Genomic DNA, 18,111 nt, shown 5'->3' with positions numbered 1-18,111 from the left:
TGAATAAATTTAAGGTGGAAAAGCAAAGCTGAATAATTCCCTTAAACAGCAAAGCATACAAGAAAATGCCACCTTTTTTTTTAACATGCTTATGTTTTATAAACAGGGATGTATTATTTTCCTACGGCTAAAAAATGTATAAATGATGTGGTTTAGAAAATTAGAACCAAAATAGCAAGCATATTTCCTTTTTTCTGGGTCTTGATGGCTGAGCATATTAACAAATGACAGTGTCACTTACTAAGGTGTCTTAGACACTAAGGTGTCTTATATGCAAAAGAAGATGGAAGACAGTCATTGTACATATGCAATTTCTAGAGAAGATATTAAACCTTAGAATCCTCTGCTGAATTCTTTGCAGTTTCCACACCAGAAGATCCTCTCAGGGAAAAGACATGAGGAGTGGCACATGGTTCTCAAATATGTAGCTGTGTCAATTTTAAGGTGAGGAAAAGAGTGAGGACACTGGAGCTGTTCCTACTAGTTTGGGTGCTGGGAACTCACTTCTGGAAGACTTGCATTAGTTTGGTTTAACAAATCGCTTAAGGGCTTTCATTATAAGCAAATGAACGGTCTGAGTCCCACTGGGGACTACATATATTAAAATAAAGCACAGTTAAAGCAGTCTGATAATGAACTAGAGTGTTCACCATCTGTCAGGACTGAGCTTTACTAAGGATACTCTGGCTATGAGTTTTAAAATTTGGAAAAAGATGGTCGATGGCTCAATAACTTATCTTCTGCATGGGAAGAAGCATCTTTATTGGGTTCACAGTGGAAATGTGACTGGCCTCTTAGTTTTCTCTGGAGTTCTAAACTGTAGTAGCAGCCAAAAATGTTATTTTTTTTCTACAAGTCTGAAAACAAGGGAAACTGAAACTTTTGAAACTTTTATTTTGAATACAGAGTTCAGTGAGGTAATTTGTGCTTTTGTCTGCTTCCAGAGTACACTCAATGTAGGGTCAAATGTTCAGGTGACACCAGCAGCAAAGCCTGCACAAACCTCCTTGGACTTTTACCCTCTTTCCTCCCTTCCCCCCACACCCCTACCCCTTGCTAATAACATCATGGGTTTGGAAATGGTGGGAATGCATTGTGTGCAGAGAGCAGCGAAGCCTGCCTTGCAAGTGGCTGGATTCTAGATCAACGTCAGATCAGTTCTCTGGGCAAATGGCAGGATGATGGTAAAGAGAGAGCCAGAGAATTCTTTGGAGCTCAGATCCTAAAAATAAGGGAACCGTTAGCTTATTCCGCTGTTACTGCGTTTCCCAAGACTACTCCTCCACACAGGTTCTTTGTTTAAATCACTCTTGCGTTAATTGTGGTGGAGTTGCTGGCATGCCTAAATTGCAAGACAGATGAGCTTTAGCACTATTGGTCTGATTGTTAGAGTCTCTCTGGTGCTATAGTGAGGAAATCAGTTTCTTCTGGCTTTGTAGTTTTTCACTGAGAACATTTTCTTAAATTTTCAATTAATGCATTTTAGTTACATTATACTTTATCATAAATTGTTTATGTATGTTATTATTAAAGTACTAAATGTTTTCAGTACAAATAAAAGGTAGATGTGTGCTTCTGTTGTTAATGATGTATTGTACAGAGTGCCATTTGTAAGATGTGCATAGATGATGAAGGCATTTTGGGAGAAAAAATGTCTGTGACTGAACTTGTAAAGTGTATTTTTCCTGAAGTGAACCCAAAGGAGTTTCACTGACATTAAGATAAACAGACAACAGGTGTTTTATATTTTGAAAAGGTAATTTACACAGGATAAGAATCATCCCACATAAAAATAATTTCTTCTCTCCTAAAAAGACTAGAAATAATCCTTGATATAAGTCAAAAAGTCTGTAACACTTCTGGGAGAATAGTCCAGGTGAAAGAAGATTATTGTATACAGGGCAAGCTATAATAAAAACTGTCAGTTCTGTCAACCCTTCTGTCTAAGGTCTATAGAGGATTAAAGGATATTGAACATCATGTAACAGCTGTCTCCTACGTGAAAGGGATCACTATTGTGGGGAACATAAATGTACCCGTTTAAAAAACTCCATTTTTTAAGTGGAGTTAAGGCTCCACTTAAAGGCTAGGTGTGGCTGAGCCACGAGTGGTTGGTTTGGCAGATAAGGTGCTGCTTTCAAGGACTTGAAAGAGCACAGTCTGAGTTCTAAATAGATAGTATCAAAATCTTATCAACCAGTGTGTTTCTTGTGCGTCTTTTGCACTACTGGAATAATACGGGATACCATCAACTTTGGCATAATAAGCAACAGACTATATTGTGTTCCTGTGGTGTATGTAGTGTGAAATGTAATCAGTGTTTCCAGAGAAGTTGCAAATTTACTTTTAACTACTTTTTTCTTGTAACTCTAAAAACTCTAAGGTTTCAATAAAAATATGTTGCTGACAGTAATAAAAACTTTAACTATACTTCGTTTTTGTCGGACAGTTTAATGGATTTTGAATGTTGATTAATACTTTTGAAAACACAGCAATTTCATAATGCTTAATATGAAAAAAGAAAATGGGAACAATGCTTAGAATGAATATTGCTGCAAATCTGTAATATTTAAAATTTTTGTATTTGAAATAATAATAAAAAAGAGTTATTTCAGTTCTGAAGTGAATGGGAGGAAATGGTCTACCAGATATATCCTTTACGCAGAAAATGCAGGTTTGTTTGTTTGTTGTTTGTTGTTTGTTTTTTTTCTTTTTGTAAGAATGAAGTATAAAAAATGGATAGCTATACAGATTATGGAAAGGATTTCCTATGTACAGGTAGAGGTGGCCCTCAGATTCTTTAGTACAGACTTTAATAGTTGCAGCACCTGCTTTTCCCTAAGCATTCATGTGTTTGGCCAGTGGTGTGGGTATAAAGATAAAGCTGAAAATTAAACTCAACGTAAGTAGTTTTTTCTTCTGAAAATGTATCCTGTACTTTTGTACATTGCTAAGTTTAACTTTATTTCCTCTTACATTAATTTTAAATAACTAAATTGGATTCCCAAATACCTTTTCTTTCATTGTACAAAGCAACAATCTTTAGGCCAGTTATGTACTAAGTCCTCCTGGAAGGAGTTAACAAAATCATTTTTCAGAGAGCAACGGTAACCTCTTAGCCAAGTGCTTGTTGGGAGCAATTAGGCCATGGAATAGGTATAAGATGTGAGGGTCGATTGCAGTACCTAAGCTTAAATTTTATTTCTATTACAATATTTCAAAATAGAAATTCAAGCACCACATTTGTTGACTTTCCAGTTTAAACACATCTGGTAACATTCAGTGTATTATATAACACTATGTAAACTCTGTAGTTTTGTTGTATAGGATTGTTTTAAACTTCTTAGCCCTAGCTGGAAGCGTTTGCAACAAGCTAAGACAGCTGAGTCTTCCATAGAAGATTTTTTAAAAACCGTTAGGAAGAGAGATGAAAAAGTAAGACACTTACTATTTTTTTTAAATCAAGCCCAAATCCCAACACCACCTGTCAGCTTTTAAGGCCAGTGGAAAAATCAATGTATTGAATTTTTAAAGCTAATTGAAACCGATATCTAGCTTGTTGTTCATGGGAATTGCAAAAATGTAGCAATTTAAATACAGCCTTTTTGAAGAGGTACAGTAATAGTGCCCTAGTCTGGGACAGAATATCAATAAAGGGACCAACCAAAGTTCATTAGGGAGGTGCCACAATACAAAGGATGAGAAATAACTGAAAAGATGAGGAGAAGACCAGGAGCCTCCTGAGCACATCAGGTACTGTTTCCCATGATAGTTTTCTGTGACAGACAGCACCCAAATGGGTAACTGCTGCTTGAGAGTAACCTCAAACTTCTGTTGATGGAAAATAGGTTGATCTTGCTGGGACTCATAGCTGCTGTCTCTGTATTATCTCGACCTAAAGTCTGGCTTCCTCTGTGACTATGTTAGCTGATGTAAACCTTGTGACACCAGTAGTGTCAAAAATGAGAATCGAAGCAGCATTTGATGTACCATGGTCCTGGATGGAGCAGAAAGAGAATATTATTATTTTTAATAGCCCCTTCCAAAACATAGTGTGCTGATAAACTGGAAGGAAACCTTTGTCACTTGGAAATGAATGCAAGAAATGGAAAAGAGTAACACTCAAATGCAGATTCAGAGGTTCATTTTGTGTCTTAAGTTATAGAGGCTGAGGTGGAATAACTGCGGCAGGTAAAAGCGTGTAGATGGGTTTGACGTAAGAGAGCTGTGTGATACATGAGTCTGCACATATTTGTCAGGAACTGTATGGTTGACATATCCCATTTCAGATCTACCACTAAAGAGGAAGAACAAATAGGTTTTGACACTCACTGGGCTTCATGCATTTGTACAATCTGAGAGCATTATATTTCTGCACCACAGCAATAATTTTTTGTGAGACATTATCATAACAACTTTGTTTTTGAAGTCAAAGAACTCTGAAAGTTGTAGAGCAATATATAACAAATGGATTATAAAAACAAAGCATAGATTTAAAGATGCTGTAAATAAATTGCCCTAGTAAAACTCCACAGAAGAAGTAGTCTGTGTGGGAGTGAAGGAGCTAGTGAAAGGTATTCCATACAGATTCTAGTACTGGTGATGCTAAATACATTTTTATTAATAATATCGATTTGGTATGAGCTGCATATGACATAGTTACTAATAGAAATGTGAACCATTTATTTGATTTGCTTGTTCACAGATTGAGTCTATGAGAAAGCATAAGATGGTTGAAATGATTTGCATTATATATAAAAAAATTGTTTTGATTTCTGATATGTCAAAAGGATGCTACAGCTTTTCTGCTTTGGCATGTGCTGATATACATGCTTTGTGCTAGAATATTCTGTAAGCCGCACTGCTTTTTCTGTTTTTAATTGACTCTAATTTATATAGCAGTTTTACTCTGTAACATTATAAATTGGAGAAATACTATTAAAGTAATGATATACAAGCTATATAAAATGAAGTGAGTGAAAGGCAGTAGTCTTTGAGGCTATATTGCAATATGGTAATTGAAAAATTCTGTGTCCCAGTAAAATGGCAGAAGGAATTTAACAGCAGGCAGAATATAATTTCCCATGAACTGATTCGGAGCAGGCTTCTCGCCATGGGGCAGTGCTCAGAGCACTACCTCTGAGCTGGCTGCAGAGCTCTGCCTGGCTGCATTCCCACCATTCAGCAAGGGTTTAAGAAGAAATCCCAGCAATCTACTTTTCTTCTGGTAGCCACTATTTGCGTATGTCTGATCACAGACTGAGATAGCACGGTCCTGAGTGTGCAGAAGAGATGTCGCTAGGCAAGGACAGTTTTAGTGCAGGAACCTACCAGAAATGGAGGTTCTGAAGCGCTGGATGGTGGATGGCAAAAACTCAGAAGACGGATTGAAAGGCAACTGGGGCACACTCTCCTACACCACTGTCTTAAATACCTGCTGGCAGACATTGGGTCACGCTTTTTTTGTGTTACCAACGTTATCCATTAAAATGGAGTTATGCTGAAGAATGATAAAATGTTATAGGACAGAGATGTGGAGAAGTTTCAGATGAATGGGGAAAAAAGACTACAGAAAACAGGAAGACAACCAAACAGATGCAAAGGGGAGAGGAGAGTTCCTGCACTCAAGGGGGATTCAGAAGTAGATGAGGAAAGAAGAATTATGGTCATGCAGAGAGCCAAAGAAGAAAAGAGAAAGATGAGTCATTGATGAATGGAATGATTTGGAGTCTATGTCCATATGATTCACTACCTCTTAAGTGTCCGAAAATAACCTTGTCTGTAAGTGCCATTATTCTGCACTAGGGTAGGAGGTTTTTTGTGTCTGAAGACTAACTTTCAACTCTGAGCACTTCTTCCTTTCAATAAAAAGCACCTCCCTTACACCCCCTGTAGCTGCCAGCAGCAATTTCATATCTGTCTCTAATTCTGTAGACTGCCTCCATTAAAATTTAAGATGACCAGAGGAAGATCATCTTAACTTACTGACAGAGAAGTTGTCCCATTTTCTGTGGGTCTGCAGAAGGCTCAGGACCTCCAGGTGATTGAAGAGGCAATAGTGATGATGTGGGAGTCTTTCCTTCTTTCTTCAGATATGAACTAGTATTGCCAATTTACATGATACTGAATGTTTTGTTTCTTATGATTTCTGTGCATTGCTAACAGGCTGGACATTTCTCTTTCCAGTATTACATATCCAGGACCGTGGTACCTGCTTGCTTGTATGGTCTGTGTTCACGCCCTTTTATACAGTTTCTGATGCCCTTTGTGTTCAGAGACTTGGGGATTATGTCTCTTTTTCCTACGGTCCAAAATTATGTGTTCATAGTTGATTCTAATTTAAGATTATTTTTGTCTTCATTGTTACATTGCACATACACAACATAGTTCTCAGCCTTGCGTGTGAGAGTCCCTTTTTCTGCTTCTTGACTTTGAATGAAAACAAATATTCCTCTAAGTATCATTTGTCTTTGCTACTCATCAAACCCTTATATCAATTTACTGTGTTTTGGTATTTAAACCTGGCAACAAAATCTCCCCATTGCTTTATAATCTTTTTCTCCTCCTCTATCCATTGTGAAATGTAATGAACAGGAAGACAAAAGGGCGTAGGATTTTTTGTTTGATTGTTAGTTTGGGGTATTTTGTTTTTTTTATAAAGAAAATAATGGCAGCAAGTCTTTTTTTACAGCTGGTAGCAGTAGGTTCTCACCAATGGCTTTCCATTGCAGTAGAGGATCTTTATCCTGACATCTCTTTTAAATGAGTGTATATATGTTGAAATCTCTGTTTAGGATTGTCCTTGACCCTGTTTAAGTAGAGCAAGATCGAATGGGGAGAAGGAAGCCTAAATTCTGCAAGATTAGTCGTAAGTGGTTAAAGGATTGAACCTGAAAAGAAAAACTTATGTGATGCTCTTCACTTCTGTCATCAAAGGCAACGGGCATTCAACCTGGGAATTACAGATTTATTTGGAACTTATAGATTTATTTTTCCCTTACATGTGGCTTGCTTAGTCCACTGTTTACCATCCCCAACTCAGGGTTTAGAGAGTGGTGCAAGAGACTTGGAAGCAAGAAGAGCCTTGACATCAGAATTGGGTCTCCTGTGCAAACTGACTTCTAGTTCGTTGGGTGGAATCAGCTCTACCATTCTCTTAAAATTAAATGACCAAAGCCTCAGGGAGTGTATACAGAACATCATTATGAGACCTGTGTGAAACTGGTATGTGGGTATCTGGGCTATTTCTCTAACTAGTGGATAAAGTTTTAGAAACTTCTACAAATAGTAGAGCTGGAAGTTGTTTTTCAAAATGAATGTTTCTGTCCTGCAGAAACCCACATAAATGGATTAGGATTTAATCTTCTTCTAAACTTCTGCCAACAGTAACCATGATAAAGGTTATTTGGCCTGTTTTGTGATATATGAAAATTTGATAGATTATCAGCAACGACCTGTTGTGGAATATTACTCCAGATTATCTGTTTCTCCCCCGGCCTTTCAGCATACATGTGATTGCACTTCAGGTAATATTCTTGCCAGTTAGATAGACAATTGCTTGCTGCAATTTTAGGTAACGACACAACTAAATTGCCGTTCTTTGTTTAGAAGCAAAAATGTGTTAAGAGCTGGTCTAGACCTAGAAATGACACTATCTATTGGTCAGATATTTTAACTTTAACATAAAATACTGGGTAATATTTCAACAATTAAACAATGAAAACTATTAATTGAAAATTAGTCTTGGCTATGGCTTCCTTTTCTCTTTTTCTTCTCTACACAAGAGCAGAGAACTGGTTTCTGATATCATTTTTTCTTAAGGGAAAGATTTTGGTACCGAAATTTGTTACTTTTTTTAATCCTTTTTTTTCCTCATTTGCTTTCTTTACCTTTTTATGCATAGGCATACCTCATGGTTTCTTGCATCTTTTTTTCCAATGGGTAGTATGTGTTCCAGAAATTTGCAACTTTTATTTGTCTATTCCATTTTTCTTTATTATTACATTGAAAAAAAATTCACTACTTTTGAAGTGCCTTTTCCTTTTATTCTTCAGATGTTTGTAATCTGCTGCTCTCTGTGTTGTGTGTTTTGGTTTTTTTTTTTTTTTATATTTTATTTTTTTTATTATTAGTACCCATGCTGTTAGAGGTCAATTGAATGAGTTTGTGTGTGTACATGCATGGTTTTAAGTGCTTATTTTGCACTGACAAAATTGATAGGTACAAACCTGATAGCTGATAATGTTGGGCTACTGCATAATTATCCTTTGCATGTGTTATTTTGTGCCTGAAAGAGATTTACAAGCACGCTTACCTTAAACAGTAAATAACTTTAGTGTTGCAACATTTAAAAATAATAAGTTAAAGATTTTGAGTTCACTGGGGATACATATGTATAATTTAACACCGTTCAGTAAGAGATGTAAATTTTGAGCTTAGATGTGTGGGAAACGTGAATTTCTGTCATGATATAGTCACAGGCATGTCTATAAAGCTATGCCAAATGATAATATTTGCATAAATATTTATATAAATATGCTATCTTGCATAGCATTTGTAGGGGGTTTATATCTAACTTCATTTACCATTTCACAATGACACTGAGTTGAACCAACAGCTAAGTGCTTCCAAAATGGAAAATATTCCTTTTCTTTGAGTTCCTCAAGTTGGGGTTTAGTGGTGCAAAGACTATCATGTTGCCTGTTACTTGGAAATCAAGATGCATATGAAGTGAATATGGTATCTTTCAAGATTCAGCCTATATCTTTCTAAAGGAGATGCTGTTCCATGAATAAATAGGGGAAAAATTGATAATAGGGTGTTTTCTGATAGTTGGAAGGATTTTTCCTATATTTTTACTAAGAAATGCTGAGATATATACTCTGAGATTAGCATAAGTCTGACTTTGTCTAATGCTCCCTATTTTTATGCAGTCCAGAATAGTATGACCACTTAAAACCATGGCTGTTTCATTTTGTTGGTGGTGGGTTTTTTTTTTTTTTGTCTGTTTTTTTTTTAACTAGTGAGCCTGTAGCTCTTCGTTTAAATTTGGTAGGAGCTAGGAGGTGAATTAGAGAAATTTAATCCAAATTTCTACTTTGTTGTTTGCATTATTTTGAACTAAAACCATAGTAATGGAATAACCTTGTAAAATGAAAGGTGGGCCTTCATAGGGTGGGAGACCAGTTACAGAAGAAGGAAAGACATGTAATACTTAATGTTTCTTCATACGGGGACATGCATGTGGAATTCAAGCTCATGGTAATTTTCGGCATATTCCCTTAAGCACCATATTTTGCCTGTGGTTTTTGAAAGGATCAGTCACTTGCAGCAATTTATGTAATAAGTTTCTGGTGGGTGATTCTACTATTTTATTTATGCTTTTTGCCTGGTTCACCAGAATGCAATACCTTTGCTCCTTGGTACAGTAAGTGCACTCTATAATATCTATTATGCTATGGTCAAAGGATAATTTATTGTCAGATAGAAAAATAGGTCAATGCTAATGTCACTTGATGATCAACCCCCCAACTTTAATAAAACACCTCACCAGCACGCATTCTGCACAGTGCTTGATGTTTTATTAGGACTACAGTACCTTACAGTACGTAGCTATAGCAGGAGCGTAATTACTGAGCTGTCAGTGTGATAAGTGGGATTAATGGCAGCCTGGTGCACTTTAGTCTGCAGAGTGCTCAGAGAATCGGAAGATGGTATTATTATAAGAGAAAGTCTGGACTGGCATATTCATGGCACCCTCCCCTCCTCCCCAAAGCTCACATTCAAGTTTGCGTTACCCACCCCCCCAATAGCTGACATTTTCAACAGCTGCTATTTGTGAACCAGCTCAAAAATCAAAAGAGAAGTAACTTGGTAAAGATGCTTGCTAGCCACAACGGGTAATCTGTACACTGCTTATCCTGCTAGGTGCCATTCTAGTCAGTTTTGACATGAGGCTGTTCTATATATAATCCACAGAAATGTATTTTATCTTAAGTGCGGTTCTTTTGGTCTTGGATACAGGACTGGTGTATTTTAATGGAAACCGCATTCAGGAAAGTGAAGAGCAAAAAGTCGTAATGGAATTGTTGCCTTTTTTAAATGTGTGATTTTCCACTTCTATTATTTCCTTACTGCCTACACAGGCAAAATGATCATCTGAGCCCTCATAGTGGTGTATTTTGTCTAGTGTATCTCCTTTTTTTTCTGGTTTCTAGTACTAAAACTTTGCTTTCAGTCTGCTTAGAATGCTAAGAGCATCCTCTTGACTCGGTGCTCTGGCCACATCAACCCTTTGAGGTCTCCACTGGCCTGCCTTTGCTTGTTAAGGCATTTATAACACATGCCTGTCAGTGGGTAGTGCTGGGCAGCGGTATATTTAACTGCTGCAGCTAAACCTGCTGGTGCTCTTCTGCCAGAGACCTCTGACATCCCTACTAGTTGAACTAGTAACCCACCATGGTGTTGAACCTGGATTTGGCTTTATCAGATTTCCCAGCTTTTGCAGCCTGAGACCTGTTTTCCTTTAAATATTTACTCTGGGACCTTTTCCCCATGACTAGTTCTGTGAGAAAATCCAAACAGCCGCTACCACATGTGCCTTCACATTTTGTTGGTGCCATGGTGTCTGCAATACCCAGCTAGATGATAATGAATAGGAAGATGAAAGACTAATTAATCTTTTACTCAACTGGCTTTGCCTTCTCTCTTATTCCACCCTTAATTTAAAAAAACAACAACAAAAAAAACCCCAAACCAAACCAAAAACAACACGTGTGATTGACAAAGTCAGATCAGTTTTTCACTGCAGGTATTTAACACATTTCATTCCTTTTAATGTGCTCTTCATTTCTTTGTGCCTGTAGTCTGTAGGCCTCTTGCAGCTTTTCTGTGTTTGAAAATATTCTGTCCCAGCCAGTTCCACAGTGTTGTTATCTATCACTAAGTAACAATAATTAAGGTGGACTTGTGGAACTTGTGTAAGTAGTTGTGCTCAGATAATACACAAAAACCAAATTTTATTTCATTTTCCATAGATAGTTAAAACCACAATTTACATAAATTCTGTATGTTAGTAAAACAATATTGAAAGAGCTTCTGGAATAACTTAATGAATTCTGAGATAATTAGTAGTGTCGTATTTGACCTATGATAATCATTGATATGTAAAACCAAAAGTCTGTACAAATACCTTTGTGTTTAGTAGAGAACCATTTTACTTCTTCAGCTGACTTTTACCTTTTTTTGTTAGGGCTGCTTACTGAAAATTGCATAGACTACCCTGAGGGCTTAATCCGTAGATGGGACTTGTGCAAGCAACCAAACTGGTACATCCTCATGGATGACTGTGCAGGAGCAGACAATAAATCTCTGCTACTTAGTATGTTTTAATATACGGTTAGGTTTTGTCATTAGGGATGATGAGAAGAGGGTCTTAGGGATTTCAGTTGGGAGTATGCATAAGACTGCTGAATTTTTGTTTTCAGAGGTTACAGACGTATCACAGGAAACTCGTAGAAAAGTGACTTGAAAATTTATCAGCCATTCTTATTCTTTGGCACATACAGTGCAAAGTAATTCCTTCCTCTGTGGAAATACTGCTGCTTTTGTATGTCTGATTGTCCAACATCCAGAATTTAATCCATGGTGACACTTCCAGAACTTCGTTAATAAATTCAGATTCACAGCACAAATGTTTTTCAAAAAGAAAGATGAAATGGTCAGAAATTTAGCAATCTTGGATTCCAGGGGAAAAATTACTTCTATGTAATTAGATGTTGTTTCCTAATACTTAGGCATGTGTAGTCCGTATGTTTGTAACTGCACCCTACTGCCTTCCTTTGTAAAGTGGAGTCAACAGAACGTAACCAATCAGTGTTGAATACAAGTCAATAATGATCATGTAGTGCTTTGAGGTTTTAAATAGAAATTTTATGAAAATGCTCTCTATTATTCCTTTGTGGCTTATTTTCTACCATGCTGACTTGAAAACCTTATGCTATGGGCAGCATTTGTATTCCATGTCTCCTTGACACATTTTCTTTTATTCCTGTAGATGCTTAAAGTGTGCAGATGCCCCCTGTCAGAAGAGTTGCCCAACTAATCTGGACATCAAGTCATTCATCACAAGTATTGCAAACAAGGTAAAATCGGGCTTGCAGTAGTACATGGAAGCAGATAACGGCAGTTACTTGCAGTTCTGTTAGTGAGATTGCATTTCAAGGTTTATCTTTGTAAAGTCTTAAAAAAAATAGTGTTTACAACAGATGCTTTAAAGTTCAACAGTCATCTAATTGTTAATTATTTTTCCTGCTGTTCTGTGCCCGTACAGATAGTGTATAGTGCAAATCTATTTCTTCATGTCACTTTTTCTATAAAGTTTTTGGTTTTGATGGTTTTCAAATATAATGATGTTCAAAACACTGACCATTACAATGTAATTATTTAGCTTTGCTGCTACCTGAGGTATTACAGTTACAAACCTTTTCTTTCATTAAAGATTTTTTTTTTTTAAAGCAGTGATTATAGTTTAAATTTTCTTTGGGCAGAAATTTGGCATGAAGGTGGTCATCTCAAGGAATGTTTTCTTGTAGTTTATAGTAAGAGGCTCTGGTTAATGCAAATGTAGTCAGTCACTTAGACTATTCATAAAATACTACAGGAATAAATTGAACCCCCTCTTTGGAGGTACTGTACCTTTTCTTTTCTTAATAGGCTATTATAGTATAATCATAATGAAATCTTAAAAACATTATTCTGATTTGTGGTTTAGAAATGACTTTTAACAGTCAGAAATAGAAATAAATAAAGACGACTGCAAAGTTGATATGACAAGATTAATTAGGCTGTCTGGGATAGCCTAAAGATGACTGGATATTGATTACCCCATACTTTTTAAAACTTGCTTCCCATCTGTGGAATCATTAGTTGCCGTGTGATTTATTTGTCTGTATGAGCCCAACTAGGCTCATAATCTACTGGGGGTGCTACAAAGATTTTCTGGCTGCATTTTATGCTCTCACATACCTCACTGTTAGATACAGCTGAAAGGGCCAACGCAGGTAAAGCTGGAGTGAAGTGGGTAACTGCAGTGTGTGAGTTAACAGCCACGTTGCTTTTACTACACTCTGTGCTGTATGGAGAAGACACTGGTAAATTCTGCACCTTAACAAGAAACATTAGGATAAGAGGAGATATTAAGATACATGTATCAATTATAACATAACTATGTGTTGATGTATGTGGTTTACAGTAATTGGCATTATGCCCAGCATCTGCATATAGACGGTTTTCTTATATAATCTGTACCCTGTCAGCGCAGGATTTATTTTCATGAATGTAGGCATCTGCTTGCAACCATAGTATAGTATGCGGCATATTGCTGCTTATTACCTCTTCCAGGCATCGTGAAGCAGGCAAGCTGAACAGAGAAGGTACAATGCAGTAATGAAACCGCTAGTCTCCATCTCATCATTGTGCTGTAGTTTGTTTAGGAAACCTAAAGCAAATTTTATAAAAGTATTTTACCAGAATGGTCTTTTCTTATTAAGGATTAGTTATGCTACTGCTTTGGGTAGGATAGGGTGATGTGTTGTTGAGGAAAGAAAAAGGGCCTGATTATCAAAACATAAAAGCTGGGAATAAGGAACAAGAGAAGATGGACTGAAGACTGCAACAGAAGATGTCAGAGGAAGAACTAACGCCAGAAGCATCATGAAACGAGAAATTTGGTGGGTCTTCTAGACTCTGATAGCCTCAGAAATATGATGCCCCTTTGTGACTTGGCAGAAAGGGTAAGTCATTTTAACAGCTGATTTATTCTGAATTCTGTGAATCCATTACAGAGCACAGAAAATCAAGGTGGGGTGACTGCAGAGCTTTGAGTTGTATTTTGGCAAAGGTATACTGGAATAATATTAGGAAACTGCCTCCAAGGTGTGAAGTGAAGTCTTTGCCCCACTGAAGCCGATGGGTACACTCTTACAGGTTTTAATAGGGCCAGATTTAACCTGTCAGATGGTCAGTGGGGTGGATTAACCCTATAGAGTTTGGGCTGTTTGATGAAACTCTTTTAAATCATCTTGGAAGCTGCAGATGCTAGGTAAGACTCTGGTTTTGCCCTGAGCGGCTGACCTCATCACTTCCTGTTTTAGCAGGAAATCCTGCTTTAGCAAAGAATTGCAGTATACTCCTGTTCTCTCAGGACATTTAACATTCTTCATGGAAAAACCTAAGTATCTTATATTACTGAAACGTACTTACAGCCTTTCTTTTCGGACCCTATCCCTATCTATCAGTAGCTTCTGTATCCACTCTGAAACTAGTTTTTATAAAAGATATACAACGGCTTTGGTCACTGCTTTTACCTCATGTTGATGCCTGGTGATTGCATAGACAGCAGGAAACACACAGAGGAAGTTTTAAAAAGTCAGGTAGTCAGTTTCTGCTAGCCAAGATGTTAGGATGGGAAGTTGCATGCCTAAAATCAGCACTGCTTCTGTGAAATCCAGTTCCAAGAGTGAGTTTACATACGGTCTTACCCTTTGCTTTCTCTCCTTATCCTATTGGAAGAAATCTAATATAGCATGATTGTGGAAGCATTTCTCTGCAACAGCTCTAATGTTGACTTTAAAAACAAACAGAAATCCAAAACAAAACAAAAAACCAAACCCAAAAAACTAGAAGTGAGAAAACCCCACAACCAGATACACTTAGCAAATAGCTGAAGTCATGGGCTGAGAAACAAGGCTGGGAAGTCCTGCGTATTTGCGGCCTCCATGTCAGTGCCTGTGCCTCCTGTAAGTCACGTACCAAGCAACTTCTCGGGGAAATAAACAGTGCGTAAAGGGAGCCCAGCCTTGACTTGATGGCTGCAGTCTGCTAGGCTGAATTTTCCTTTTGATGAATTAGTTCCTGGTGCCTTTGCTAGAAAATATTTCTATTATAACAAATTCTGTTCTTCAGAAAAAGTAACAGTAAATTCTTCTGGTTTCCTTTATTAATAGGACTTTTTTTCTAGGTATAGGTATGTACTACTGTTTTTACACTCCTGCACTTCGAAACTCCTTGCTTTCTGCCAAGTAAGCCATAGATACAAGGTGGAAGTTGAGAGAGGGGTACCGAAAGTTGAAATGATTCACCTGAAGTCATGACCCTGGCAGAGTCTGTGTGAGAGCCCACTACCATGGCTGCTCCTGCAGCGTCCTCTCCCCTCTTTCATTCTGCTGCTGCGGTGGCTGGGGTACCTGCACCGTACACTTTTAGAGCAGACAGAAAACAAGAACAGTGCGTTTTTGAAAACGACACTAAAACTTCTAACTTACCATTTTGAAAGGTTTTAATGGAACCAGTAAGTAATTTTTCACTGTCTTATGCATTTTTCTAAACTTTTATTGAGATAATAATTCAGATATCATTCAGCAATCTGCTTGCTGAATATTTTTGTATTATTGTCGTGAAAGTATTTACTTCACATGATCAAGGATATTTTACATGTAATTGAAAATACTTTTCAAAATGTTAAATCTTTTTTGTTGTTTTCACCTTGTAAATAAACTTTCTTTTTTAATCCAAAAGCTTATAAATATATCTGGTAGCTTCTTGACAAAATCCTAGAATCATAGAATAAAATAAATAGGTGAAGCGTAGAACATTCAGGTATTTGAGGTCAATAAATCCAGGAAATCGGGGTACGCTTTCTAGGTTCATTGAAGTCTCTCTCCTGCTTCTGAATCTTTCTTCATCAGTCACTTGAGAAATTGCCTTCAGCAGGTTACCCTTCTTCTTTCTCCTCCTTTGTTTAGAGGAGATTCAGTTCAATAAATTCCTTGTCCTCACCCCTGTGTAAGCAGTAGGCAGTACTGCATGCAGGTATTTATTTAAACATGATTCATTATTAATATAGAGTATTTAGACAGCAGCGTACTGAAAATGAATTACTTTGTCAGGTATTTAAGAGCTCTATTGTACGTAGTTTGTTTTGTTGGAAAACTGCTACAGCAATCATAAAAGGTCAGGGATTCTTGTTCTCTAAAGCCTGAGGCTTTTTAGGTATTTACAGGCCATGTACAATGTAGCTGTTCTGGCTGTTCTGCCATTAGACCTGAGCTCAGGAGTAGAAGAGGGACAGGGGAGGAGGGGTTGTTTCTAGGTTGAGAGGGTAATTGAATTGCCAGACTCAATGAGCCTTGAGCCTCTTTGAGAAAAAGGATGTCACTTATGCTGTATTGTGTTAGCCACTGTGACTCAGTAGAGTTTAGGCCACAACTTCCATTCTCTTTTTCCATACAAACTGGATTACAACTCCACTTTAGAAAGGTACAATCTATTCTATTGTGTCTTCCCAGTCAGTGTTTCTCGGTTCATACAGACCGCCTGCAATTGTGTCTCTCGGAGACCGGACTTCAAATTCACCATGCACACATTCCTACTTTTGTTTCTAAACATCAGAAGATGGCAAACAAGTATTCTGACTTCCACCTGTCCTCTCTTTAAACACAGCCTTCACAGTGCAAAGTGTGTATTCTTTGTTTTATAATGCACAAGTGCCATCTTAGTTATTTCTTTCTTTAAAAAGAAAACACACTAAGAAAAAAAAGTGTTCAGCTGCTGCAGGAGAAAGCTTCACCCTCTACCCCTGAATAAGACCAGGACTGATTTTAGGATTTTATGTTCTCCTTTCCCCATGTTGATACATCAAAGCAAGAAGGACTTGGTAAAATGGAGCTCCAGCACCCGTCATCCTTTAGGGCTGGTACAATCAAATGTTGTACAGCAGCAGAAAATCCTACAGCTTCCCAGAAGCAACTCTCAGCCTGAACGCTTGCAGCCTGTCCAACTTTCCTCCTGTTAAGCAGAAGTGTGTGCCAGAGGAAGCTGCCTCCTTAGAAAGCAACAGCTGCTCACATGCTCTACATTTGTAATGTTCAGTGAGAGGGTCTTGGAGCTTTTTGTTATCAGACACCTTTATGGTTGAGTAGTCGCATTGAAAAACAACTGTTGGTGCAGTGTAGGCATGGGGGTATTAAGTTGTGTTACATGGCACAGGCATAAGGAGTGAGTGACTCAACCTGCATAGTCTGAGTCTATAATGAAGAATTGGGAGTGCAGAAGTATCTTTTGTCTTATCAGTACTCAAAAATCACACTTTGTTGCTGCAGCCCTCTGTTACTAGCTCTCACATGTCTATCTCAGGTCTTGCAGTATTACAATGATTCCTGACATTGATTCAATAGTTTTCTCCTTTTTCAGAAGACCATCTTCTCCCATATCCCTTAATAATAAACTGGTCTGAGTTGACACGTCAACTGTTTTCTAACAGACTTTATAGGTGGATGTAAGCCTTCTGGTGGCCAGCGTTTTAAAAAACAAAAACAACCCAGAAAAAAAAGAAAAAAACCCCAAACCAACAAAGCCATGCTGCCCTCTGGATAAAAGGTTGTACCTGGACCGTGCAGAATGCTGGTAGGAAAATGAAGGAGAGAGAATTGAATGCCAGGAACAGTATAGAGAAAGTTGTGGAACACAAGAGTAAGTTTTAGGATTTCAGAGGAATGTTTAGGTTTAAATGAAACCAAAGGAAATGTGGGGGTTTTTTTCAAGGGAGAAATGGGAGAGGGAACAAACTGGAGGATAGAGAAGGATACCCAGGGATGAGGGTGAATCTGAAGTTTGGGAGATTGAGGGAGTAAAGGAAAAAGTGTTTGTGGGAATATACTGGAAATGAGAAAGAAGGAAAAGTGGGTGGACAAAGGAAGGCAAGAGACAAAAAGCTGTGGGATCATTAAGAGAAAATGAAATGAAGAAAAGATTGTAAGGGAGAAAAGGTGGTGAGAGACATAGGATTATGACAGGTGAGAGAAACAGAATGATGGTTTTTCTGTGCCAGAGAAACTCTGAGTAAATTAACAAAGGACATCTATATGCCATTGCAAAGACTGTAGAAGATCACGAGTCACAGTTCATATGTAAAATACTGTAAGTGGGATACTGTTAATACAATGAAGGATTGTGGAAGTCAGAAAGCTGCTAGATGATTGGTAATAATTATATACAGATATGCATCACAATTAATCTTTAAGTATGACTTTGAGGCCCCAGGTTTTTGAAAGT

At 37.6% G+C, this 18,111-nt stretch overlaps 1 protein-coding gene across 6 annotated transcripts in view; it reads left to right on the top strand.

Annotated features, from left to right (window-relative positions):
• Positions 1 to 18,111, top strand: part of DPYD (dihydropyrimidine dehydrogenase) — a 368,218-nt gene that overhangs the window by 87,278 nt on the left and 262,829 nt on the right. For all 6 annotated transcript variants that reach the window (XM_072867679.1, XM_072867677.1, XM_072867676.1 and 3 more), the window contains one exon: positions 12,056 to 12,143. In XM_072867679.1, coding sequence (XP_072723780.1) covers positions 12,056 to 12,143 — 88 coding nt within the window. The remainder of the gene's footprint in view (positions 1 to 12,055; positions 12,144 to 18,111) is intronic.

Source organism: Ciconia boyciana, chromosome 7 (assembly GCF_034638445.1).
Source record: "Ciconia boyciana chromosome 7, ASM3463844v1, whole genome shotgun sequence".
Classification (NCBI taxonomy): domain Eukaryota; kingdom Metazoa; phylum Chordata; class Aves; order Ciconiiformes; family Ciconiidae; genus Ciconia; species Ciconia boyciana.
The sequence above is the reverse complement of the archived record's forward strand: the minus strand, read 5'-3'. Positions and strand labels throughout refer to the sequence as shown.